General features: G+C 49.4%; 1 protein-coding gene across 7 annotated transcripts in view; it reads right to left on the bottom strand.

Annotated features, from left to right (window-relative positions):
- The window catches only part of LOC139054560 (platelet binding protein GspB-like), a 249,237-nt gene that overhangs the window by 35,552 nt on the left and 186,002 nt on the right, over nucleotides 1-27,683 (bottom strand). For 6 of the 7 annotated variants that reach the window (XM_070531699.1, XM_070531703.1, XM_070531698.1 and 3 more), the window contains exon 2: nucleotides 9,178-9,426. In XM_070531699.1, coding sequence (XP_070387800.1) covers nucleotides 9,178-9,426 — 249 coding nt within the window. Of the gene's footprint in view, nucleotides 1-9,177; nucleotides 9,427-10,129; nucleotides 10,243-27,683 lie in introns of those variants that run through there. The other variant, XM_070531700.1, reaches the window with a different exon arrangement.

Genomic DNA, 27,683 nt, shown 5'->3' with positions numbered 1-27,683 from the left:
TACGCAGATGTTTGGATAGAGTGAACGACCACCGCTGTTCAGTGATAAAGCTTAAAGATGGCCACAGTCGGTTCATCTGTATATCATCGTCTACCAAAAACTTAATTATCGTCACTTACATAGCTGCTGAGGATGTACTGATTCACGAGGCAATTGCGTATAGCCCGACTTTCGTGAAGCTTAGATCTCGGGTCCAGATATAACGGACTGTTGAAACGACACAGGGTAGGCGTGAAGCCCCTCCATATTACACGTGGGTGGAGGGGCTTTAAGTAGTCGAAATATCACTTACTAACGACTAGGCCCGCCTTCCTAAAGACTCCCGCAGTGCGGGCACTACGGCGCGCGCCGCCGAAACTTCGCTCCCGTCACGTCGCCTTTGCGTCCGTATAATTATCGCGGCTTATCTCCAGATCGCGGGGTCGCTGCAGGGCTCACACGGTCGCCCTAGGCGGAGTATATACGCACACAGAGGCGCCAGGGACAAAAGACGCGGCTGCAGTCTCGGCTTCGCTTTCTTCCACGCGTTCCAATGCGGCGCTGCCCTGCAGGGCCTCATTCACAGCAGCCCGACGAGATAGCGATCTCCGGCTTGACCCGCGGCGGACGTTGCAACGGCTGGCGCGCAACGCAACACCTCTGTGCGGCGGAAGCTTGAACATCGGAGTAATTTTCCGTCCGCAACCAATTAGACCTGCGTGCCTCTCAACAGCTGTGCGGCCCATTTTACCACATCTAACCGCAATGGTATCTTATCGGGCGATTTGGTGGCTATGTACGAGAACGATTGGACTGAATTATGGGATTTTAAGTGCCGAAAACCCAGATTTGATTCAGATGTACGCCGTAGTGGCGGACTACGGGTTAATTTTGACCACCAGGGGATCTTCCACGTGCCCCCATTGCAGGGGACACTGGCACTTTTGCATTTCGCGCCCATTGAAATGCGGCCGCCGCGGCCGGGATTTGATCCACCGACCTCGTGCTTAGCAGCGCAACACCATAGCCGTTAAGCCACCGCTGCGGGTGAATGATGAGCAACATACTTTAAAGGGAAGGGAAACAGCTAAGTCGGTTTAGACTAATAAGGCATTTCTTGAAAACTGCTTCCGCTAATTTCGCGATAAGAGGCTGATTATTACACGAGAAAATGACGGTCAAGGTTTCATTACACCTGAATTTCGCCCGGAACCCGAGCGCCGGTACGTGAGTGTGACGTCACAGATTATTTATTTATTTATTTATTTATTTATTTATTTATTTATTTATTTATTTATTTATTTATTTATTTATTTATTTCCTCCCGTATTTGGGCCGTTGTCGTCAGAGAAGATGTTTGGAGGAGCCAACATCAACACCGGTGGCGCAGTCTCCATCGCTTCAGCCTGCTGCTGTCGCAGTAAATGAGCTCGGAGCTAGAAGAATTGCTAAAATTTGAATTGAAGGGCTTTACAGAGAGAAAATCACAATAAGCAGTATTGGTGGGGAAAAAATTAATCTATATATAAACGCATGGGCCGATTAGTGACCCTTGTCCTCTAGAAAGGATACCTCTCTGTCATGGAACGATAACGAGGACTGGTTCACACATGTCGTCCCTTTCTTGTTTATATGGTATGCCTCAAAGATATATCGGGTTAACTGATCCGTGTGAGTGAACAGAACCGATGTGCGATCTAAATCCGGCGTGCAGCCGCATTCGCGGCAGAACATGGCCAAATACCTTGCACGGCTATGGCCGTGCATGGCCTTCCACTGAAATAGCTTCTACGCAATACAAACGTGCATCCTTTGTTATTGCTTTCTTCAACTTTTTCTTCAAAACACTGAAATTTGATGACTGGATATGTATGTATGTATGTATGTATGTATGTATGTATGTATGTATGTATGTATGTATGTATGTATGTATGTATGTATGTATGTATGTATGTATGTATGTATGTATGTATGTATGTATGTATGTATGTATGTATGTATGTATGTATGTATGTATGTGTGTATGTATGTATGTATGTATGTATGTATGTATGTATGTATCAGGGGCGTAGCCAGGGGGGGGGGCTTATGGGGCTTCAGCCCCCCCCGAAATTTTTTCGTGCTGTCCACGCACCGCCGACCAAAGCGACCCCCGGCGCCGGAAATCACTCTGGATTTTGTCTAGAATGTCTTTTTGACGCTCGATAAGACATTTAACCGCGAAGATTGCAAACTCGGGCTGGATTTCGTGGCAACGCCCATACACCGGGAGTCACATAACGCCAAGCAGTCCCATCCGAGCACAAAGTTTCAAGGGCGCTTTGATGGTGAGCGGGCTCGCCGCGGCATCTCGCTGAGGCCACGGAATCTATGGAGCGCATGGATATCAATTGCGAAACTTTATGGGTATAAATCTCATAAGCTCTTGATGTGAAAGGCGCATTGACATTTCCAAAGTTGTGCTTTAGATTTTCAATTGCGGAACTTTGTGGGTTTAATGTTGTTATAAACATTTGACGCCAAAGGTCTATTGACTTTTCTAAAGTCTTACATCGGAACATACAACGAGACAAGCCAAATCAACACACTAGCAGACGAGTTGACAAAGTAGGCAGCAAGGTACAATGAGACGAAGCGTTGGGGTGGTTCATTTGTGCCGTCATGTCACATAAAAAAGATATCAACAATTTTTTTAACCTACGCCAGAACATCCATGTCAACACACTAAAGCCAGCCAAAGTGACTACGTTCTCATTTATTTTTCCTACTTTGACTTTTATTCGCGAAAACACAATGAGCCTCTTCTTTTTGTTTTTTTTTTTTTGTTCTCGCTACCCTACCAGCGGGCTGCCAGAGCCAGCCAGAGCGCATACGTTTTTCTCGTATGGCCCCGACCACCGTGCGATGCACTTCGGTGCGCGTTCGGTTTGCTCTGGCCGAGTGGATTTTCACCTGACAGAGTTTTGGACGCCTTCTGGCTAGCAGACGAGAAAAAAAAAAAACAATGGTCGCTCGCCGCCATCACTGTGGGGACTCGAAGGATTGCACCGCATTCCTTGAGCGGAGCCTTTCCGGAAAATCTTGTTTCGCCGCTGTAGGATACTGAGCAGTATGCGTATGGTTCTCAGTGGACCAAGCGTCTCATGTTTTCTTCGGTATTCCTTCCGTAGCCCCATTAGGTGCCCGAAGTAGGCATTCGATTCTGGCCAACATACTTTCCTATGCGGTTTTTTTTTCATTTCGGTGCCTCCGCCTCACAGAAAAAAATACATTATTGCAGCGCAGCGAATTGTCGCATGGTGAAAGTTCGATTTTGATACTTCTTTTGCGGAAAGTAATGGGCGACGGGACGCTTCAGTTGCCGGATACGTTTATTATATTATTGCGAAAGCAATTATATGGACACTCCAGGCGCATTCCTGGCATCGCCCTCATGTTCCGTATAAAGTCCAAGGGTGATAACATCGTGACCACGCGCTGCATGCTGTATGTGCGAGTGAAAGCGTAGGAGGGGAGGTGGAATGGGTGAGCCGACGATGGTGGCTCAGTCTTGTGTGCGCAAAGGAGAAAAGCGGGGAGCAAGCGCGCCGCCTTCCGTCGCGCGCAATACATCGGGGGGAGTGGATGGAATGGGTGCGGAATCTAGGATTCTGTGAACCTATGATTGTGCAACATGTTTATTTGCCTTTTTTTTGACGCATTATATACAGTTACTTCTTCTTACGTACATAGACTCATTGGAGACTTATACGTATACCTAAATATCTTGTTGCGAGGTTTTGTGTATACATGCAGTGAACTTTGTTTCCAGTGACACTTTTTGTCCTTTATCAAGCCGTATTTTCGCATTTGTATATCCCATTGTATCTTTGCATTTCTAATGTAAGAGGGCGAGTCAAATGAAAGTGAGCATACCCTAACCACGCAATAATGGTTCGGTTCACTATCTGCGAGGCATGCGCGTAGGAGAACGGCATGTCTCATTTACAAAAAGTGACACGCAGGTGTGAAGATAAATGTTCTTTAATGCTCTCATACTCTGGGTTAAATATGGTTGCGTCACATAATGGACACTTCAAAAGTTGAACAGCCCGGTGCCGCGAAGTTTTTTCACAGCTGAAGGTGTTTCCAAAACAGAAATTAATCACCATATGACTGCCGTGTACGTTGAACACTTCATTTCATTAAATAAATATACCAATAAAGAAAGAAAGAAAGAAAGACTGTGAAGCGTTGGAGCAAACGGTTCAAAGGACGTTGCAAAGGCATTCCAAGACCGGGCCAAAACCATCGTTTTGGCCCGGTCTTGGAAGTTACAGAAAGTTAAATCCTAGTGTCTGTTGGAAACAGAACTTCGATTTAGGGCCTGAATTTTGTTTAAAATATTTTGAAAAATTCGAAAGTTTGAAAAAATAGAAGCACGACGTTTACAAACTAATAGCTATGCATGAAGAACAGATATTGTGGTTCTGTAAATGGCATTTATTATAACAGTCAAAGCAAACAAATTTGTTATGTCAATTTGTATCTTACGTGAATTGGTTACGTTGTGTACAAGGGTTCTGCAAAAGCCGTATTTCCACAATACTAAATTTTTTTGAGATTCATGTGTAGCATATCTATTTTGTCCGCTGTAGATGTACTATTAGATGCAATTCACAGAATTGTGATATCATTTTTCATTGTTGAGTCACGGAGATTTATTCTTGATAGTTTCGTTTTCTGAGGATTTTCAATTTTGGCCAATTTTAAATAAATAATTGACCACCTAAATGAAAAATTCGAAACCAGTAGTCACTAGAATTAAACTTTTTCTTTTAAATGCAACAAACCTCCTCAAATTTGGTGAAGTGGTTGCAGGGAAAAACGAATTCCCCTGCTACATGTACTTAAATGGGAGCACCCGAGCTAAAGCTTCCTCTTAAGGTGGAGGCTGAGCTGCAACGTGCAGATATATATATATATATATATATATATATATATATGTATTGGGCCAGTGGCGTAGCCCCCCCCCCGAACAAAATTTCTGGCTACGCCACTGGTATGTATGTATGTATGTATGTATGTATGTATGTATGTATGTATGTATGTATGTATGTATGTATGTATGTATGTATGTATGTATGTATGTATGTATGTATGTATGTATGCATGTATGCATGCATGCATGCATGCATGCATGCATGCATGCATGCATGCATGTATGTATGTATGTATGTATGTATGTATGTATGTGCGCATGCGAGCGTGCGTGTCTCTCCGCTTTGGACTCTTTTAGAAGAGAACTGCCGAATCACTCTGAAACAACCTATTGATGACGATGCCGTAGGTGTCGCTCAGGCGTACCACTGTCGGCCAAGCAAAGCAAGTCAACAGGGCCTCCCGGTACATTCTTCTTGAACACAGTTTGCGCAGCGCAGACAGGAAATAAATGAACACAAAGAAAAGAACAACCCACCACCGTCACCAACCACCCAGTACCCTGAGTGAAAAGCTTTTGTGGCTTCCCTTTTCCTTCACCGAACGATAAAAGAAACCAATGCAAAAATACCGATTTGCTTCATTTGCCTAACGAGACCTATATGAGAAAGATATTAGAGGAGGAAAGAAACAAATAACAAAAGCGATCTTATTCAGTATATCACGCAAACGCAGAGCCATTTCAATGCAAGAAGAAGCTGGGCCCACGCTGCAGCGCTCCCGTACGCAGCCTCGACTCCTTTCAACAGCTGTGACACAAATACGAGCGCACCACTGCGCTTGTGCGTGCAACCATAGTTACGAGTTACGGCAACACACAAACACAAATTTATAAGCCGAAGACGAGGAAAAGCTCAGAGTCAGGGCACGTTTGTGAACACGGCGAAGCGTTCCCGCTATCCGCCGTTTGGTTAACTGCGAAGCATAGTTTTAACACCCGTCGTGTTGCAAGTGTATGAGTATACTGTGTAAGCGAAGCATGTAACTGTCTTGATCGCATAAGCCTTACAAAACGTTAGACGCGAAGCTAATACCCTTTGTAGGTAATCTCCGCACTGTGATAAGAGTTTGCCCACCGCCTCATTAACGCTTTATGAGCGGCCATAATAAGATATGGCTCGCGCGCGAGAGCCAAACGAAACAGCCGCATGACGTGCGCACTGGAAAGCGGAATCGCTTGCTCCTGTTGTTAACGCCCATAGGCTCCGCAGACAGTGTGCCGGCCCGCATACGATTCAAATGGCCGGTGCTCGCGCTCACAGAAACAAGGTGATAACAAGATCCAGGCGTTGTGGCAATACGTTTTATTCCTTCTAGTATAAGGGAGCAAATAATAAGTGGCTGCATAAAGAATAAACATTAAAAGCGACTACAGAAGAGGCACTAAGATAAATGTAGCCTATGCTAGCAGATAATGAATTTCGGGCTTTCTCCATAACCTCGAAATATGAGAGAAGTAAATAAAATTACGGTAAAAGTCATCTGACGATGACTGTCGACGGTAATGCGAATATCACTCGAGCAATGCAACGACAGACCGCATTCCTGAAGTCACGTTTACTTAACACGTGTTGTAGTAATTGTGAGAGTTCTGTTGCCGCGGCTGCATGCCACATACTCAGATATAGTCCCGCATTGCTATGGCACTCGCTTGCCAAGGTCGCCCATGAGCATGGAGGCATGACAATGACTGTATGACGCCGACGCAGTGATGATGAAATGAGGAATAAATAACTTTATCGACGGAACGACAAAGGCGGTAAACGACGACGGCCTGAGGACAATGAGATGTTGATTATTAAATTATGCGATGGTGTAAAGACCACACCATGTCGACCACGACCTGAGGACAATGAGATGACAATTGAGATGACTTTTCAATGTGTTTAAAATTTTGCTGTAAATAGTTTTCAAGGTTTGTGTCTTACTAGTTGTACTTTGTTTCATCAGTTGACTGCTACTTCTGCTGCTCCAGCGAGGTAAAGGCCTTAGTCAGGAGGATTACGCCCTCCTTTTGCCTTACCTTGATGGCAAACCTTGTATTTGTGTTGCCCAAATAAAATGAAAATGAAAAAAAAACTGTATGGCGACAATGTCACGAGAACCGGAAGAACCTGGAATGACGACAATGACACCCCGACGACAACATGAAGACTACGGTATAACAACGGATGCACAATCACGACTGAATGACGACAGCATCATTACCATAGAATGACGAACAAGGAATGACGTCGATGGATCGTCGAAGGTGGTATGAAGATGACGGAATGACGACAAATTGGATGACAGTACTGAAGAAATGACGATGGTGAAACGACAACCAGACGACGATGGCTCACGACGACGGCTATACGTGAATCAGATGTCGAACTTAAGATGACGACGAAACAACGACCGCGACGGCATCACGACGATGGGGTAACAACCGCATGAGGACAATGAGATGACGACGAGTGCATTATGACAATGGTGTAACGATCACTGTATAAATAAACCAGTATGACTAAGAAAGCCTGACGACGACGGCACGCGACAGCAAGATCATGAAGCTGGATTGATCACGATTGTATGACTACGACGGCATCACGATGGTGGTGTGACAGGGAATGCATGAAGACTGTGTGGCGAAGATGGCGTGTGACGACGAAGGTATGACGAGAGTCGGATGATAAAGCTGGAATCAAGACCGTGCAACGACCACAAGCCCGTACTTAGTGGCCCAAGCTGTCGACAACTAGGGGCGGTGGGATGGGATAGAAGGTGTGACGACGACCTCATGACGTAACACCATGAAGCCGGAATGTCGAGGCTGGAACGACCACGAAGGTTTTACGACCAGGAGTACATGTGTAGATGCCCAAGTAAGAAGACAACACGGGCACTGAGCAAGCGAGCGAGCGAGAGAGAGAGAGAGAGAGAGAGAGAGAGAGTATACTGTTACATATATCAATGATCAAATACCTAAGTATTACAGCAAAAGTTATGTGAACATAATAAGCATAAAGAAGAGTTTTAGCATGCAATTCTTTTTGTCTAGCGCAGAAAGATGTAGAGGGCTTGCCAAACGTTCCTGTGGCTGTAACCAAATGCGGTAGCCCCAAAGGTAATCATTACTGTAAGAGTCAAATTCGAGCCAAGGCTTTGGAAGCCTTGTTCTGAAAATATTTTCCTTTGGATAATGAACCGGCTCAGGCTGCGTACCTGGGCCGCCATATAGCTCGGCTTTCTTCCTGCTCTATTTTCTTTTTTCTTTTCTTTTACGGAACGCCTATATTATACCCGTGGATGGTGTTCGCAGCTGCCCGTATACAAGCGGCTACGACAGCGAAAGAATAGTACGCGTGACAAATCGCATCTCCTATGCTATGCTCCTCGCTTCTTCACCTGCCGCTGCGAACTCCAAACAAGCTTTCTCGTGCACGGCGCTACGCACTTTCTTTCTCGTCACCCAATTCCATACGGGTTGGCAGCTTTTGAAGAGTTTCTCACTCTGCCATACCACAGTCGCAATACGTAGGAGAGCCGGAGACTTTAACCACAAGCAAAAGGCTCGCCGACGTCTTGGTATTGCTCGTGCCGTGTATGCAAGGCCAGCTTACAAAAACAATTAGGGCAGGGGAAAGAACGGGGGCGGGGGTTAAACGGCAAGAAAGCAGTTCCGATGAAGTATATGCGACACGACAGGGCGAGGCCCACCCATGATCGTCGCTTTAATGACGTCATCGACGAACGCAGCACTATTGTGCGTGTTTGTAAACCATGGCGTTTACCATGCGTCGTGACGGATTTTTGGTAGTTCCTCAAGACTTTTTATGTGCCTGCGTAAAAATTATTTACTTCCTGTCTATATTCACGACGTGTCCTTCTCATTCCTCTCCGTCCGAATCATCAGTTAGCTGGCGTTGAGGTGCAAGCACCAAGCTTGGCACTTACCATGGCCAGCAGTGCTATTCCTTTTCCTTTGAAGTCAGAATCCATATAAAACGAAAAATACCTGCATGAGAGGAAATACAAGGACGCAAAAGCACAAAAAGGACAATGTAAGAACAAAACGGATTACACTAACATTCACTCGTATTTTGCTTTCGTCCTTGTCTCCTTCACAATTTTTCCCTGCCGTAACATCTCTTTTTTAAACCGCCCATGTAGATGGCGCTCACTCCTTCTGGGAAACACGTGCGAAGCACCGCGCCCTCGACAGAGCCCGCCACGCACCTCCGCTCGACGCTGACCTGCACCTCGCGTCCGTCGGGCAGCACCAGGCGCAGGTCCATGCGCCCTTCGAGCAGGTCGTCGATGGCGCAGTCGTCGCTCAGCGCCCGGCCCGTGGCGCCCGGCGGGCAGCTGACCACCGACCCGTTGCCGGTCGCGCGCAGGGCCTGCTGGGCCCCGACGGACGACGAGGACGGGCCGCCCACCAGGCTGCGGGGGGGCGCCGGCGCCGCGCACTTCTTGGCGCGAGACCTGCACGGGGAGAGAGAGAGAGAACGGGACACGTGTCGGTCACTCGCGTACACAGCGCGCGCATCCCGGGAAAGGCATGCGACGACACGAAGCATGGAACCGCGAACGGAGGACACCATAAGGCACTCCCTAAACATATCCAATCGGCCCAGTTTCGCGTCATACCAACCCGATGGTGCTCTGCGGAGGACTTAAATTGGCTCATTACGGTGGCGACTATAACAATGATGACATAGCATCACACAGGTCTAACCGGCGACTTATCAAGCAGAAAGTACACGTCCATCAAACAGCAATGCCCGCGTACGTTGCGCAGCTTTTATACTCGTGACAGAAATTATTATAATTTGAAGAGGGGGGGCTTTCCTTCTAAGCATTCGCAGGCACGCTAAAACCATTTAAGTAAATCACCCGATGCGGTGCAGCTTCACGAGTGGTGCCATCAATAAGGGTTTGCATGCGTCGATAACGCGATGAGGTCGTGTACGGACGCACAGAAAGGGAACGAACGGGTGAAGCAAATCAGCAGCCCGGCTCAACAGCGTATCGCCCGAAGAAGCAAGGAGGTTCATAACTTGTGCCGTAAGGCAGAGCCAGACATGTTCTTCAAAGGCAGTCACATACGAAACATCGCAGAGTGCGAGAAATAAAAAAAAACAGAAAAAGAAAGGAAAACCGGCCACTCGCGGCATAGAAGACAAACCTGTCAGCACAGCGAGAAAGCCCATAACATCCGTGACCGCAGGGTATGTGCATTACACTCTACAACGGAATGCAGCGCGCGGGCAATACGCGCGAAAGGCAGCTCGTGCAGTGCGCGCCTTCTTCACAGTCAACGCACGGAACATTCCGCGGCCTTGAACGCTCCCTGCCGATCGCTCGCGGTCGTGAAATACCGAGATGCTGCGGTCAGCTATAGGCTCGCGAATGATAGTATAAAAAAAAAACAACAAGCGAGAGCAACCAGACACGACGTCTTGCGTTTCGCTTCCGCTCAGAATGGAGACGTCGCGCATATCGCGTGTACGCGTACACGTCATACCCGTTTCGGTCAAGCGTATCCTGGATGGCTATAGCAACGGGTAAGACTCGGAAGCCAGGCCTTCCAGCCTTTAACGTGAACACGAAGGCAGATAAATTTTCTTCCCGGCGCTTGGCAAATCTCTGCGACAGCGCATTCCAGAGGCGGACGCTTGCTCTGCACGCGCATGCCACTCTTGAAAACAAAACGAGATGAGTCAGCGATCAGCGCGAAATCGCTTACACCTAAAAGCAGCTGCTACGAACGGAAGCGTACAGAGATTTCTGCGTGCTCAGCGGCTAGCGTCCGGCTTACCTTACAATTACTAAATAGTCGTCAGCATTGCGAGAAGAGAAGCAAGGAGAACGATTTGACGCGTAATACAGCAGACGTCTGACGAACGACTTCACAAAGTCCTTCCGAGTTCCGACAACTCTTTCTCGACTGCTGAAACTCCTTGTCTGGCCATTCTCCAGCGGTTCCCTGACTGTCACTTACCTGAGACACGCGACTTTCTATATAAGAACACTTTTCGTGCCATGCATCCTTTGACATTATATTTTCCTTGCCCAGTAAGCCATATTCAAGTGAACAAGTTATTCTCTACAACTCTGCGCCATAACGCTGTGTTGGCATAACAAAGTTGCAATAAAAATCCTTCACGAGACTTTTTTTTTGTGTGTGTGTGTGAAGCGATATGCATCACTTCATTTCGTCTTCTACTTTCTCCACCCAACAGTTTCACTTTCCAGGAGCTTGCAAGTCGACATCAAGTCGGTAAAGCCCTATTCGTCAGGCTATGTCGACGCGAGCACGGTTATACGTCACGCGCGACTGATACAAGCATTATGCAAAAATAAATAATAAACCACATACAAAAAAAAACGCACACTCTCGTTCAACGTATTCGCAGATGTCACTTACATGGTCATCATTATCTTCATAAACCATACTTCACGGCGCTGTACACGCGTAAAAGCAACGCGGAAGGCATCGTTCTCGTGCGGGCACACTAGCACAGCTGCAGTTAGTAGTAGTAGCAGTAGTAGTAGTAGTAGTAGTAGTAGTAGTAGTAGTAGTAGTAGTAGTAGTAGTAGTAGTAGTAGTAGTAGTAGTAGTAGTGTTTTATCTGTCTTTCGAATATACTTACATTGCGTAACGAGAAAAAGGGAAACGGGGGGGTGATTGATTTTTGTTAATCACAGACCATACAAAGCCAATATACATTGAAGCCAATGAAAGCATAGGAGCAATTAGCTGTGATTAGAACTGAAACGTAAAAAATAAGGAAAAAGGAAAACGAGTGTGGACGAAAACGTAACTAGTCGCCGGTGGGAACCGAACCCACAACCTCTGCATTACGCGTGCGCTGCACTGTACCAATAGTGCTACGGCGACCGCGATCAATTCGGCCGCTATCTTTGGTATTTTGTGTGCACTACACTAAACAGCGTAGTGAGCAGCGTATAGCATGGTCTTGCCGCAAAGCTATCGATCGACATATTAGAGAGTTTTAGATTAGGGGACCCAACGTCTGCGTTCCCCTAATCTAATGCTCTCCTTTATATGTGCTCTTCGCACGCTTGCTTTGTGTTCCGACCCTCCCGTGTGCAATACACGAAGTTGTTTGCACAACCTCGGTCACCGCATGCCTATGACGCTCGAAAAGTGTGCACCAACCACTGCAGTTACACTCTGCTGCGCTAAACTCAGTATTTACGACGACAAACACCCAGGAGAGCCCTTGCAGACAGCTACTATAAGCTGACCGTAGCTACACACACCGTGAAGCAGAGAAAGAGAGTGCAAAGAAACAAAACAAAAGAGAAGAAAAGCTTTTTTTTTTTCGCGTATGTTCACAGTGGCAAACCATTGTGCCCCTGGTGGGACGTTCAGGAAGAAGAAGGCGCCATCCAGCGCGAGCATTGATATCACCTACCTCGCATCAGGTCCCGAGAGATGAAGTCGCGTCAAGAGAGAGAGAGAGATGTAGCGAGGTCTGGGAAGAACTCTATTCATCAAAACCGTGCAGCGATGTGGCTGGTTTGTCCGAGGCTATAGCTGAGTTTACCGGAGCTTAATTTCAAGAGGATTAACGCTAAAGCGGAGCAAGAACGCTTCGCGACTTCGACGATAGTTTGGAAGGTGGTGCTGAACAAGCTACAGAACACGATGCCACGTAGTACAACGAGTCTACCGTCAGGGTTTCGTCGGGGCTAGGACTGTCATTGGCACCCATGGGGAGTCTCGCGAAATATAAGACTTCGGGCCGTAAATCAGTGCTGTACTATGTTACAAGTCCCATCTGATCAAGTTCTTGTTGTCGAAAAGGAGGCTTGTAAACGTAGAGACAGGTTTTTCAAGAAGCTTCCTGCCGACGGATAGCATTCGAAACGGGAGTAAAGAGGCCAAAGGAAACGAGAGCGGGCGTATTTGTGTTCGATTTGCTACACCCGATTGAGCGCTCTCGCACACTTGCGCATCGCGGGGCTCCTTTTGTTTACAAAGTACCCGCAGTTTGTCTCTGCAGCTCAAGTATTTACATACCGGCCGCTCTCTAACCGCGCACTTAGGTGCGAATGTCGTTCGGCGCAGTGAAATCGACGCCCCGTTTGACTGAAGACATACGCTATGATAGCGTTCGTAGTGCTGCACTATTTTTCCGGAGACGCAGTACACAAGGGAGACGGTGCTGTCAGCTCGAGCCGCGACCACGGCGGCGGGGAGGAGGGGAAAGCCGCGCGATGGAGAGCGACGCGCAGCAGTCAGGCCGCCGTGCAGCGACGACGGTAGCGGCGGAGTGCGCTCGCGCACCTCCGCAACGACGTAAAGGAGAACAATCGCACTTTTGCTTGCGGCTCCATTGTGTTTTGTCCTGCGCGCGAGCAGTCGTGGGCAGCCGGCCGGCCTCTGTGCAGCCAATGAACCCGAGAAGAGCGTTTCTCGGATGGGCGGACGTCGGGGCGCGTTGCCCTCGGGAGCTTTAAAGCCGCCGCGAGGTGCGGCGAACGCGCGCAAGAGCAAGGTGACCTCCGTGACCGCCGAGTTGCGACCGCCGCGTATTTACTAGTACATAAAAAAAAACTAATTATTTCTGGGCTTTTACGCGCCAAAACCGCGATCTCTTATTACGAGGCGCGCCATACTGGTGGACCCAGGATTAATTTTCGACCACCTGGGGATGTTCAATTGGCCCCCAATGCGCGGGACATGCGCGTTTTTACTCCTTGTTAGAGTTTAATGGAGCCAATCAGAGTCCGTATACAAGCTAGGTGGCTTAATCGACAATAAGGCGGAATATTTGACAGAGAGAGAGAGAGAGAGATAGAACAGGAAAGGCAGGGAGGTTAACGAGAAGCACGTCCGCTTTGCTACCCTGCACTGCGGGAAGGGGGTGCGGGGATGAAGAAAGAGAGAGAGGAGAGAGAGAGAGAGAGCACAGAGTTCACAATAAAACTCCAACGCCGAAACATCGTGTGCTAATGTCAGCGCCATATAACGCATGTGCCTATGCAAGGAGCGCAAGAGGCAGCTTCCAGAAGACCCTGCTGTGCTTTTCACGCGGGTAATTTCGGCATTCATCTTGGAGGCGCATAGACTTCCGGTCTCGCTTGAACGGGGCATGCATGGGCGCTCCAAATAGTGGGATCGTATACGCGCACCTGTGCGCGCGCATATGGCTACGGAATGGATCGACGTAACTGGACACCTCAAGTTTGCTTCAAAACATGACTTAACTTTTGCGGAGACCTCATACCGCGAAGATGGCGCGTCAGCATTAATTGGTCGCACCCTGAAACAGCAGAATATAGCGCCTTTCGACCACTGCTGGTTCCCCACAACGAAAGGACCTTGATCGCTGCGGACGTCATTAATGCGTGCAAGAAACGTCAGTGCATCTGTTTCGAATACGATTGTGAGGACATCTGAAAGGCAGCATAACGAACTCCTCCTCGAGTGTGTCTTGAGGCAAACGTGCCACCCACATTCCACCGATTGCTTAAGCGTGCCGGCGCATAACTTTCGAGGCGGCGGGCGAGCGCAACGCGGGCGACGACGTCTCTAGAACCCGCGCTCGCGCCACCTGTTTACGCCTCTCATTTGCATAGACCCGGGCACGAAGTCACGCAGTGTCGCAGGTGGCGAGCACGATTGATACGCGGCGGATGAATTCAGCCTGCATGACCCGAGTCTGACAGGCTTTTCTGATGACTCTGATGCAACACAAAGTACGCACGCGCCGTCCGGACTGCTGCGTACATGCATGACGTATTGAACCGTGCAGTCCTAACAAGGTCGGACAACCTTGTTGACCGATCGCTGGAGTTCGCATGCGCATCAGCGAACTATACATTCGCCCACAGGTCGCGACGTGGTAGCAAAAAAAGCGCACGAGAATAACTTCACAGAAACTTACACGTTGGGAAAGAAGTGAAGAAGGTCCTCGATTCCCAAACCTACATCAGAATTTGCTGGACGAACGCTGTCGCGGTGCGCGTTTATACAGTATAGCGCCGAGTATAAAAGAAAGTTAGGAGGGTACTTTGCCCAGTAGCGGTCACCTGCAACGCGAGCCCGGAACGCTTCGCTGGTGGCCGGGGGGAAAGCTCTCGATGCGCTTCAAGGAGTTGGAAAGTAACTGCGGTTCCACGAACTGCAACACGTCGAGTGGGTGGCAAGAGATTCGGGCGAGCGCGTGGAAATCGCGCGAGATAAGAGAACCGTAAATGAGGTTGTGGAGTGTACACACACGCGCGGTTCTCGCGCGCGCTGGAGGAAACCGCGAGGCCAACGCGATAGTTGCGCATCGCTGCATAAGTGGGAGCTGCGGGTGTTTAACTGAAGCAAGTACACCGTACACATCTATATACTGCATCATGACCTGGCTGCACCTTCCTTAATAAGATTGGCGTTCGCTTGCGCGATATTTCGGTGCACTGACGCGACTTTCCTCGCAGCGACCACTGACGTATATGTGTTGATAGGTTAACCCCACTGGGTTAGCCACTATTTCAAATCGCACGATGTTCATGCTGCAATCTCGGCTTAAATGCGCTTGTGCGGTTTACAATAACGTGTAAATACATTGCCCACCTCGTATATACGGCGATAGATTCTCCGCGGCGCCAGAGAGATGCTCCAAAGCCCCGGACTCAATACGCGAGAAATATACGTTGCAGGCTGTCGCCGCTTGACAAATCCTTACTTACAGTATGTCATATATGTCTTGCACACACAAAAATGATGCGTGACGACCACCGCACGGTTTAAAAGGAATGAACATAAATGGAGTCAGAGCCGTATATAAGCACGGACGAATGTTTATGCAGCGTCCTCGTCACCCTTTTCCTCCGACAGAGAATGCCCTAATCCAGGTGTTAAGCGTAACTAAACAGAACCAGAGATATAACGGCGTAACAGAGGTCATATTAGAGAACATTAAGCGTTTTCGAGGCGACAGGACTCGTGTATGTTCGCGTTCCTGTTTCGAGCGCCGCGGTGCGTGAGTGATGTATCGACGCGGCGAGATGTAAATGCACGCTTCAGCGTTGTGCGCTGGTGTGACGTTAAAGGGAACACTGCAGGTGGCCCAAACTACGTCGAAGCTGCTTCTTGGTTCAGGGCTGCACCCTCGACATAGACGCAGTCCCAGTCACGGGACGGCGACGCCTCGCCGCCTCAAGCGCGCGTGCCCGCACCGCTTCACCGAGCGTCGAACCTTTCGCTAGCTGCGCTCCCTCAGGGCAAAGTGCGGATGTAATTCAGACTAACGAGAGCGTCGCGAGTCGTATGAGAATACGAGTACTAGGCTCCGCCCACATTAACCTACGCGGCTCGCTCGCTCGCTCGCATGCGTGTATCTCATTGCAACCCAAATCGATGTACCTCCTCGCCATGGCTACTGTGCCACGTTATCTCGAACATCGCATACGCGCCTGCTGGAGTGCAACGACTGAGCAGTGCGAGTTGTTGGGTCAGGTCGAGTTAGGACAGGAAGGTGGGGTCGCGGTATAGTATTTCAGGGCGAGTACAGGCGACAGCGCGAACCCAAGTGCCACGCATGACCGGAAAGGCGGCAGTCGGTCTACGACTGCATGACGGTGACAACAGTCGCATCCGACGAGCTTCCAGCAAGCTGCATAAATAAACAAGCTTCAACAGTCGGAGCAATTCACTTTTCAGACGCGTCGCATCTGACGCCACGTCGTACCAATGCGTCACTTGCTCAGTATACGCGCAAAGCGAGTTCTGCAACACCCATTTGTAAGGTTTAATCACTCCTCACCTTTCACTAGCTCGCAAGCACTATCCGCAAGAGCAGGAGGTGCAAGTTTTCCGAATATAAACGAAACCAAGTGCCTATGGCTGCAGCTGACCCCGGTACGTGTGATACGACACCGCCCAACGTAACAGCACCCGTGGAAACCACTAGCCAGGGAGGCGAACTCTCGGCCTTGGTCTATATATATATATACACATATAGACCATATTCATAAACCATATAAATACAGATATAGACCATCTGTATATATATATATATATATATATATATATATATATATATATATATATATATATATATATATATATATATATATATATATATATATATATATATATATATATATATATATATATATATATATATATATATATATATATATATATATATATATACAGATGTTTAGAGCCACAGAGCTCCACAAGCAGTAGTGTATACACGATGCTTCTAGAAGGGCTCGGTAACACTCATGCCGCCATTGCAAAAGGTTTGTAGTGGGGAAAACAATGCAAGCATCTTGTCTTTATAATGATATTTGTATCTATCTAAAGGTGGTGTGACTATAGATATCCCACAATCACCGCACCAAACTATACTTTTCGACAATATACTGGCACTTATATTTGATTCGTTGCTCTCGCAATTGGAGTTTAGTATATTAGAATGACCTCGAAGCAACATAAGAAGCTTATTGGGCTCGCAGCTACATTGTGATCCCGAAATGAAATGTATAGAGCTGCCATTTTCTTCAGCCATTTCTCTACGCCGCCAATCGCGCACGCGCAGCAACGCTGCTTTCGAGAAACTTCTGCGCGTGCTCAGTGGCGCCGGCGAATACGAGATTTCCAATGTGCCGGTGCTGCTATTAACTACACTATATTCCTCAGCCAGCACGCAGTCAGGAAAGCAGCGAGATGCCTATGCACGCGCTCCGATCCGGTATACCGCGCTCTAGATAAATCATACATGCGTAGCATTTGCGCTGCGCCGCAACGCTCATCAATGGCTCACGCGCGGGTGCCTGAAGCGCGCACACACCCCGTGCACGGGGCGCGGCGACGGAATAATCATGAGCACCGAGCGTGAAACTACACATATGCTGCCGGTCGGCGCGTGAACGGAGAAAGCGCCCACAGTGACGGCATACACAAACACGCGCGCACGCCGCACTGCGCAGCAGGGCGATCAGTTTCGCTTTCTGTGCGGCGTGGCACAGGTTCGGAAAGGGAGCTATTCTTCTTCCGGTACAGCAGCGGGCAACCCATCACCAGGGGGGAAGGGGTCAGGTAGAGGTTTGTGTCGCGGGGGGAGCATTCCGAGCCTCGCACGCACACTCGAGGGCACGCAGGGTCTGCGGCGGAGGCGGTGTACCGGATGACAGCGACGGCGGCGGCGGCGACATCGGCGACGGCGTGCTCGTTGTTATGCTGCGCGCCGAGTCTCGAAGCGGAAGCTGCGGAAAAAGAGAACGGAACGCCCCGGGCGAGGATTCCGCGACAGACAATGCGCCGGCGTTTTGTTCTTGTTTCCGCGATCCCCCCGACACGCCTCATCGAGCGCGCTCGAATAGGCCGCCGAGCGTGTGCATCTTCGCACCGGCAACGAGGCTGAAAGCGAGAGCGAGGAACGTCGCACGTTGGACGCGTTGTACAGCAAAAAACGTGTGCTGCAGTGACACCCACTGCTTTCATAAGACTTAGGCACATCACGCGACACTACAAGAGTGTCGAAAGATCATTAAACACGAGCCTCCGAGGAGAAAGAAAACGCAGAATGGCAGAGGAGTTACAGGAAGAGGGGGCGACAGTGACCATCGGCGGCGCCGGGGGTTGTGCCCATGGACCCCGGCTGACAAAATGCGCAACGTAGCGCCCCATTCTTGACGGCGCGGTACCTTCGCCAGAACAGCTAACACAATAGAGACGATATAGGCGTGTTTTATGCAGCTCTGATGGGTTACGAACGATCGCGCATGGCGATCTCATTCTTTACGAGACCTTGAAAACACGCAGCGCGCGTTGCAGATTGTGTGTGCTGAGCCAGAGCGTCTTCCCTCCTACCCGTGAGCATTGCTTTTTCGTAAGCGATTTTGGGAGCTCGTTCAATGAAAGCCCTTAAACGGGGCCGCCTAATCGTTCAACGGCGACGAGGGAGATGATGTTACACCATGCAGCCGATCGAAAGCTAAGCTAAGCTTGTGCTACGTATTTTCAAGCAACTGCAGCGAAGCTGTCCATATATGTGTGCGCCGGAATTGGGAACCTCCGAGACCGCTCTAAGCCGCAACACGCTACACACGGCGGCTTTTCCCCGTGAAAATTCAAAAATGCGCCGCATCACAAGAATATATGTCCACGCACACGCATGCACTGACATTGTGGGGTCTTCGGGTCTCACAGGAGTACCGACCACCGCGGGTTCGAGCTTAGCGAGCCACAGGGCCGCGTCAGCCGTCAGCCTCTAGCGCCGCTGCGCGCGAGCTCAGGCCACAAGGGGCTACCGAGCGACGCACGCAAAAACACAGTATTGCCCTAAAATGAAGGAAACCGTTTATTGTCTCCAACGGCACCCAACACTGCACAAACGCCCGGTCCCGGGACGGCGGGGAACCAAAGGGGTCCCGCACCAAGGGCGAAAAATACAGCTAGGGCGCCTGTAGCACGTCGCTGCGAGAGCACAGGCTCAAGCTGGGACGCGCCGCTAGGAAAAGTCCCGGCGGCTATGCTACTTGCTCTGGCGATAACCAATGGGCCAACTCGCGAGAGCTCGGGCAATCTCCTTCGGCTTGGGCCTTCGATGAGTGCGGCTCGGCGTGGTACGACCTCGCGCGAGCACTAGGCACCCGTTCTTAGGCTTAGCGTCGGGATAGGAAACAACACGAGGTACGCGCTCCCCGCACGGGCAAAGGCGCCGTGCGTGAGCTCAATCCTAGTCACAAAGGTGTCGGCGGATGAGAGAGAGCATCGTACGTACCGGGTGCTGTCCCAAAGGAGAAGAGAGCTGCTACCGTCACGGCAGTAGCCACGAGGGGCCACTCCCGTGACGTCACCAGCTCCGCCCTCACCCACGAACCATGGCGAGTGGAGCGCCACCACTAAAACTGGTTCGGAGCAAGAACGGCATGGCTTAGGATTACAGACATGGGTGAAATTCGCCAGCGCAATAGCGCGTCGAATCCCCCAAATCCCCACAACATACACACGTCAGATAAAGCACTCGCAGTCTTCCGGATTGCCATTTGGCCCCACGCCAGCGCCACATTTGCAGCAGCGAAAAAAGGACCGTTGAGTGGAGATGGCTGAACCTGTCTGGCACCTCGAGCTCCTTCGCCTGAACCCTTTACACGCTGCTCCAAGAACAAACAGCGCGCAGGGTCACTCCTTTTGCAGATATAGGAACTGCTCGTCCCATATGAAGTCACGTTCCCAGGAGTGCTCATATACCCTACCGCACGTTCACTCGGACAGGACACATCAGAATGGACACATACTACCCTCCTGTACCGGCCGTCTCCAAAACGTGGGTTATGAGCACAGACTTCCACGCTGCAGCCTCCTGGAGGTGCGACGGTTTCGGCCCGCTGAGCTATAACAGCTTCCGTTCGAGCAACACGCGCAACATCGACATCCATGAAGTTAGCGAGGGCGCGGGCGAACGGAATCGAGGGACAATTTTGCGCAAGCACTTTTCTGGAGCAAGTATAGCGCGCCGCGCTGACGACACCGCAGTTGTCGTTTTGGTCAGGGTGACAGCAAAAGTGGCATACTTCCTGGCGTACCACACAAGCCGCGTTGTGTCGCAGCAAAGCGCTCGTTCAGCGGTCACGTGTGTACGCGAGGCAGCAGACCATGTGATAGTGACAGACCAGAACCAAAAAAACCGACCGAAACCAGGCAGTAACCACGGCGGCAGGAAGGCGTGGCCCCGTCGACGGCGCCACGGTCCCCGGCTCATCGTTCGCTTTACGAAAGCGCGACGAAGGCGGCCGATGCACTCGGCTGCACGCAGATCGCTGGATGCGCGCACTGCGGTAAAGCCAGCCAGCCAGTGGCACGTGTGACTCTCAAACCGCAACTGACGAGCTCGATCCTTGCCGGTGGCCACGCTCGTCGTTACGTTACTCCGCGCACGCAATACGAGATGACGAAATTGTGTGCTGGTCTGTAGGGCAGTCTTATTGCGACATGCTGTTAATGCCCTTTCATGTGGGCTAATTCTATGCCGTGTTATTCCAGAAAAATCTATATGCACGTGTGTGCGGGTCTCTCTCTCTCTCTCTCTCTCTCTCTCTCTCTCTCTGCGTGTTTTCCTATTTTTCTGTATCCACTTTCCCCTTCCACAAAGCAGGGTAGCAAATTGGATGTCTCTCCTTTGGTTGGTTAAACTCCCAGCCTTTCGCATCTCTCTCTCTCAAACAATGGTCGCTTTCAGAGCGCATTCACAGTGCTATCAACATATTTACCGAGCGATTTATTACTACAGTAAACAGGTCAAACAGCGTAAACGGGGCTTCATAGCCGCTATTTGAGCCCACTTACTATATGCTCGCATTAAAGCTTGGTTGAAGCCTTGGACAACGTTTGAAACGCTCCCGCAGCGCTCTGAAAAGACCGGTCGAATGCTGCCACTGCTCAATGTCGTGCTTGTCCATGTACGCCCACGACTGCACGTCTGACCAAACAAGCTTTGCGGAGGCTCACGCGGTGGCAGCACACTCGTGCTGTGCCAAGTGGATGACAACCTTACCCTTCATGATCGTCTATAGTACAATCCTACAGTATATCTATACGCGGAATCCATTGAAATTATGCGAAAAATATACAAAGAGGAAAACCGTATATGATGTACACAGGAACTGAGTGACCAACAGTAGTCGAGCAAGCGATATCTCAGGCTGGCAGCCAACGTTTAGACAAAGTGACTTGATTTCATCATGGCACCTTCTTCAACCACAACGTGTTTAGAAACATATTTGTATAGCGTAAGTGTCACTGTGGGAAGAAAATAAGAACACCTACATGTTAATAATTATGTCGCCGCAGACGCTTTGCGCCCGCAGCTACGTTGATTGCGTTTTTTTTTTTTTTCCTTAGCAATAATGACTCTGTGCTCTGGGGTTAAACAACGCTACGCGATGGCGCCACCAACGCGGTTGCTCACCCTCTACGTCTCCAGTATTTCGCAAACAGCAATGCGTTCGCGAAAAGGCTCAATTTGTCTGAACTTGAATGAACATTCCCATTTGAGAGGGGGTGTCGGAAAATGACTTTCGGAAACCACTTTCTTCCGGCCTCCAGCCTCAGCCACATCAATAGACCTAACCTTGCATTCATCTGACGTCCGCGTGAAGTGGTCAACTGCACCTGACCGCATGGGAAGTGATCACTATCCAATTTTTGTGTTTACTGCCGACTTCCACTTGCGCGGCTCTAAAATTAGCCATGTTGTTAATTGGGACAAATACAGGGAGCAACTTACATGTGTTTCTGGTGATGTGATTGACAAAATGATTTCTGGTAAGATGGCTGCTACCACAGCGGTCAAGTTGCCTACTCATTTTCCGATTCCGGATTTAAAACTCAGGAACCTTTGCGCAGCGCGCAGAAGGGCGGAGCGACAACAGATGCGGAAGAAGGACGACAGATCCTTGAAGACGACCTTCAATAGGCTTAACTCTGCCATTCGACGCCATACGAACAAGCTCTGTAGGTCGCAGTGGGCGTCCTTCTGCGCTAGCTTGACGGTTTTCTCACCGATGACGAGGATTTGGCGAGTCATTGGCAGTCTTGCTGGTGACACTCGTCCTAGTAAACCTTTTGAAGCGCTTGCACTGCGCAAGCAGAAACCTCTCATGTGCTTAGCAGAGGAATTTGCAGATGCATTTGTCAGTGCAAGTTCAGGAATTCCTCCCTGCACTCCACCTGCAACATCTACGTCTGTGATGGACGCCCCGTTTACACTTCGAGAGCTACAGACAGCACTCAGCGGCCTGCGGCGTCGATGTGCACCAGGTCCTGACGGCATCACCAACCAGATGATGCAGAACCTACCTCTGGAACACCGAAAGATGCTTCTAAGCTATCTCAATCGAGTGTGGGAGACTGGCGACGTTCCTCCTTCATGGAAAGTGGCTCGCGTTGTCCCAGTGCTGAAGCCCGGCAAAGAAATGACAGACTTGGCCTCGTATCGTCCTGTATCACTGACGTCGTGCGTGGCTAAGCTTATGGAGAAGCTGGCAAGTAAGCGTTTATCTTGGTGGCTCGAAGATAGAAGGGCTCTGCCAACATGCATGACTGGATTCCGAACAGGTTTAAGCGCGCAAGACAGCGTCTTGGACTTGATAAGCCATATTGAACATCATAGAGCTTTCGGCCTTTCAACACTAGTTATTTTCCTAGACGTATCAAAGGCTTATGATACCATCCTTCAGAGCTCAATACTAAACAGTTTGCAGGCCATGGGCGTACAGGGCTATCTTCTGCGCTTCATTCACTCATTTATCAGTGATCGGAAAATTCAAGTGCGGTTAGGAAGTGCCACAAGCACCGAAAGGGTGGTATCGCGAGGTGTACCTCAAGGAAGTGTTCTTTCCCCAACGCTCTTTAACGTTGCAATGGCTGGTCTTCCCGCTGAAGTGCAAAAACATTGCAGGCATGTCCATATGTCGATATACGCGGACGACATCTGTCTTTGGTTAACCGGATATCAACACAAGCGTTTAGCTCTGATAGCTCGACAAGCATTACTTTCAGTTCAAAATTACCTTCAAGGTGTGGGGTTGACTCTCTCGGTGGAAAAATCTGGCTTCATAATGTTTCCAGGTAGAGGAAGAAGGTATGCGCGGCTGAAGATAGACCTTAATCAATCTTGTCTTCGACAATTTAAACATAAGCGCTTTTTGGGCGTCATTATCGACTACCGCCTACAGTGGCGACGAGCTGTGGACTCGGTTGTGACATCGATATCTTCGCGTCTCAATGTAATCCGTAGAGTAGCAAGTGAGCAATGGGGAAATCACCCTTCTTCAATGATCAGGTTGCACGATGCACTAGTGACGAGTCGAATAATGTATCAGCTCCCTTTGATTTCCCCATCGATATCACAGCTGGAACGACTTGAGGTTCTGCACAGAAAGGGCCTAAGAAGGGCTCTTGGCGTTCCGCAGACTGCTCCTAACAATGCAGTACTTTATGAATCTCTATCGAGACCTCTTAGCTTAATCGCTTCACAAAGGTTATTGATGCAAATTGGCCGCCTCAAACAGACGGCAGCCGGCCGAGCCCTTCTACAGCGCCTTCGAAAGAGATCCGAGTCCCGAGCGTACTTGGCCCTTAATACTCTTGGTTACCTGGGTCTTGACGCTAGAGGTCGAACTAAGAGGTCGAAACCACCTTGGCCTTTCGCGAGCCTCGATAGTTCGTTGGCAGTTCCTCACGTTCGTGCTAAGCGGAGTTCTCCTTTGGCAGCAACGCGTTCGCTCGTACTGGAACATCTTGAAACGGAATATGCACGTCATCTTCAAATTTTTACTGATGGCTCTGTGGACAAGGTCAGAGGATCTAGTGCAGCTGCTTTTCACATTCCCTCTTTGAACTTTGATTGGTCCGTTCGTTTCACTGCAGTCGTGTCCTCCACAACGGCCGAAAGCGTTGCCATTGAGGCAGCTCTCAAAAAGCTACGGTTTTGTACGCCTCAACCTGTGGTCATTCTTACAGATTCGAAATCCGCCCTTCAAAGGTTAGAGCACGGATTCCCTACTGATGCCTTATCTCTAAGCTCCCTACGTTCAGTGCAAAATCTCAGTGTCAAAGGCTTCTCCATACGATTCCAATGGGTGCCATCACACATAGGTATCATAGGCAACGAGATGGCGGACAGCCTCGCCCATAGAGCGCTGTCTGGGAATCCTTCAAGAAAAGTGCCTCAAGAAGACGGGAGACTCTTCAGAGAAGCGGTGTCGTGCCACTTCAGTTCTTTGTGGAGCTCACCTCACAAGCCATGTGTGATCAAGGGTCTCCAAAGAAACCAAGCGACCTTACTGCTCCGCATTCGCACGGGCTCTGCTCGTACCCCTGCGTGGATGTTTAAGACTGGCCTGGCGTTATCACCATTATGTTCAACGTGTGGTGTGTGTGGTGACATCGAACATTACCTAATGTGCTGTACTGTATATAACGCGGAAAGGAGGGTGTTATTCGGGTCCCTAAAGAACACAGGACTTCCTCACAGTTCGCTTCAGGACATAGTTTTCCCGCGCGGGAACCGGTTGTGTAGGAAGGAGGTCTCTCGCCTTCTGTTAAATTACCTACAGGACACGGATTTGGCTTCCACATGGTGAACTGAGGAGTGCACATTTGTAATTGGGAGGTCTGTGTCGGATTACGTGATTTAATTATTTTAAGTGTCGCTACGGTGGAGCAATTGCCGGCAGCAACTGCAAGGCTAATCCCACCAGTAGCCTACAACAACTCAACTCAACTCAACAACTCAACTCAACTCGGAAAATGACGTTAAGCATGGCACAAGCGCACACAACGAGTTAGCCATTTTTTTTTTTCCTGAGTGAGTATGACCTTTTTATGAAACATTAGTTAATAAGCATCCTTCTTTTTATAAGCATTTTGTGTAGCTCTTCCTTACTACCTGTACACACCCTACTATTCAATTTATATTATCTGACCAGTGCACCTATATCAATGCTCGCAAATGCTCTTCTTTCGTCTAATATCCTGTAAAATTCCCCTCTGCCTGTTTTCAAGTGCCACATGGTGCTGGATGAACTCGGGTGAATGGTGAACTGGATGAACTCGGGTCCTCATCTTTCGCCTCAGCGCCACGACGACGTTGTACACTCGCATATATTCAAACAAAAATAACGTAAAAGAAGAAGAGTACCCCAACAGCCTTCTCTCTTGGAGCGCATAATGTTTATCGGAGTTTCGAGCGGGCGCCGGGCAACAACAGATCAAGTGCCGTGACAAGCAGCAGCATGCCAGAGGCACGCGCGCAACCCCATCGACGACGACTACGCGCCTGTCGCCGGCACATTCCGCTAAGCCTCCTCTCACAATCCGCTCTGGTGTAGCGCCGTAGTCGACGCCGGCGCGCCCGGTCGGGAAAAACAATCCGAGCGCTGTTGCGATAGAGAGCGAACACCCTGCTGTGCAAGCGCCACCACACTCTTGTATTACCGCGCGTGTCCAGATCGCAAAAGGAAAGGGGGGGGGGGGGGGGGGTAAGCCTCGGCAACAGCCGCGATGGAACGTCAGAACAGAAAGACAAATAAAGGAGGAAAAGCAGGAGAAAGAGACAAAGAGCCGCCTTGCCACTACGCGGTCGTCCTTAGATGAAGAGCGATGCTGAGGGAAAGGAGACGTCAAGCGGAGGAATAAGCTGCGGTGTCGCAACAAGCCCCGATCGAGGACTCTATTATACACCGTGTAATTAAATGTGGAGGGCAGCGGTACAGAGTTGGGCACTATGCAGCGAACGTTTTATTGTTCGCATTTGGAATTTCACTAAAAGAATCGTGTTAGAGTATATCACGCATGACGACGAGTAGGGAGCAGTGGTATCACTCCTTTTTATTGTTTTTCTTGCAGCCTGAGGACAAGAAAACTAATATCAGTTTCCTTTCAGGCCGTAAGTCCATAAACAAACGAAATAAGTGCTCGAGGTGGAAGAGTTTCGGGCAAGGAGGAATTGTCACCCAGCAGACTTCGCGGGAGACCTCGAAGGAAGTTCGGTTAATCTATTGGTTAACGTTTGCAGCTCTTTTAGATGTTGATTTTTATTTAGACCCGCGCCCCTGCTAGCCGCCTGGCTAGTTAGCTCAGATCGTTAGCGCGATTGCCACAGGGAAAACGCACAATCCCATGATCGATCGTCGCATCCAACGGGAATTTCTTGCTTCAGGTTCGAACTTCTTTAGTACACCGAAATGGGTCAGTTAGGAGCACTATACAGTAAGAGAGATGGCAATTTCACCACTTGCGCAAAGAACAGAAATGAAAGGTATAACCGAAGGAAAAAGAAAATAGCGAGAGAACGAGAAACGGTTAGTGATTATCAAGGTTGCGGATCAGCAAAAAGTACATATACGTCCGCAGGCCAGCCACCGTCCTTGCATTCTTTTTTTTTTCTTGTTTTAGTGCCTTTAGCGAGCGCAGTGGTCAGTAAAGTTACGGCAGCGGTTACGTAAAGAAGGAATAGCGAATAAAGAAGAAGAAAAAAGAAAGAAAAACGGGAATTACAAGTAGTTGCGAGCAAGAGAGACCTGACGAAACGCTGAGGTAAGCTACTTTCGTAGAATGCACACATATGCCGCTTATTTCTACCTGGCCGCTTCGTTGTTTACGCCGTTCGCACGTACTCGGGAGGGGGTGGGGGTGGGGGGTAGCAAAGGTATGCGCTGTGCCGAGCTCACAACAGCTGGACGACAACGTCTCGTTCAATGCCGGCCAGCCGCACGCGTAATTGAAACAAGCACATGCGCCCTTCAACCCTTCGTGACCTTCGGGGTTCGTTTAGGACTGTCACATTATACCGCGAGCCGGCGGCCGTCACTGCGTGCACAGGTGGACGAAGCTGACAAGGGCCCTTGGCGTAAATACCTGCGCGGCACTGCACGAGCCACGATAAACGAGCGCGAAACCGAACGGCTGAACGGGTTGCTACTGCAGACTATGAGCAAATACAGCAATAGCGACAGTAATGGCATGAGAGAAATTTTAATTATATCTGCAGAGGTTAGCCTAGCAGAAGGCAACTCCAGATGAGGTGATGTGGGATGTAAGAAAAGTCACAGTTTCTCTCGAGAGGCGAAGCATTGATTGCGATAGCAAATTGGTAGACAGCTATCCGAAGTCAGTATAGCAGCTTTGTCAGCCGTATAATTAAACTCGTAAACGTTCGCTTAATACTGAACAAGCATGGTGTCGCGCACACACAGGC

Source organism: Dermacentor albipictus, chromosome 1, assembly GCF_038994185.2.
Source record: "Dermacentor albipictus isolate Rhodes 1998 colony chromosome 1, USDA_Dalb.pri_finalv2, whole genome shotgun sequence".
Classification (NCBI taxonomy): domain Eukaryota; kingdom Metazoa; phylum Arthropoda; class Arachnida; order Ixodida; family Ixodidae; genus Dermacentor; species Dermacentor albipictus.
The sequence above is the reverse complement of the archived record's forward strand: the minus strand, read 5'-3'. Positions and strand labels throughout refer to the sequence as shown.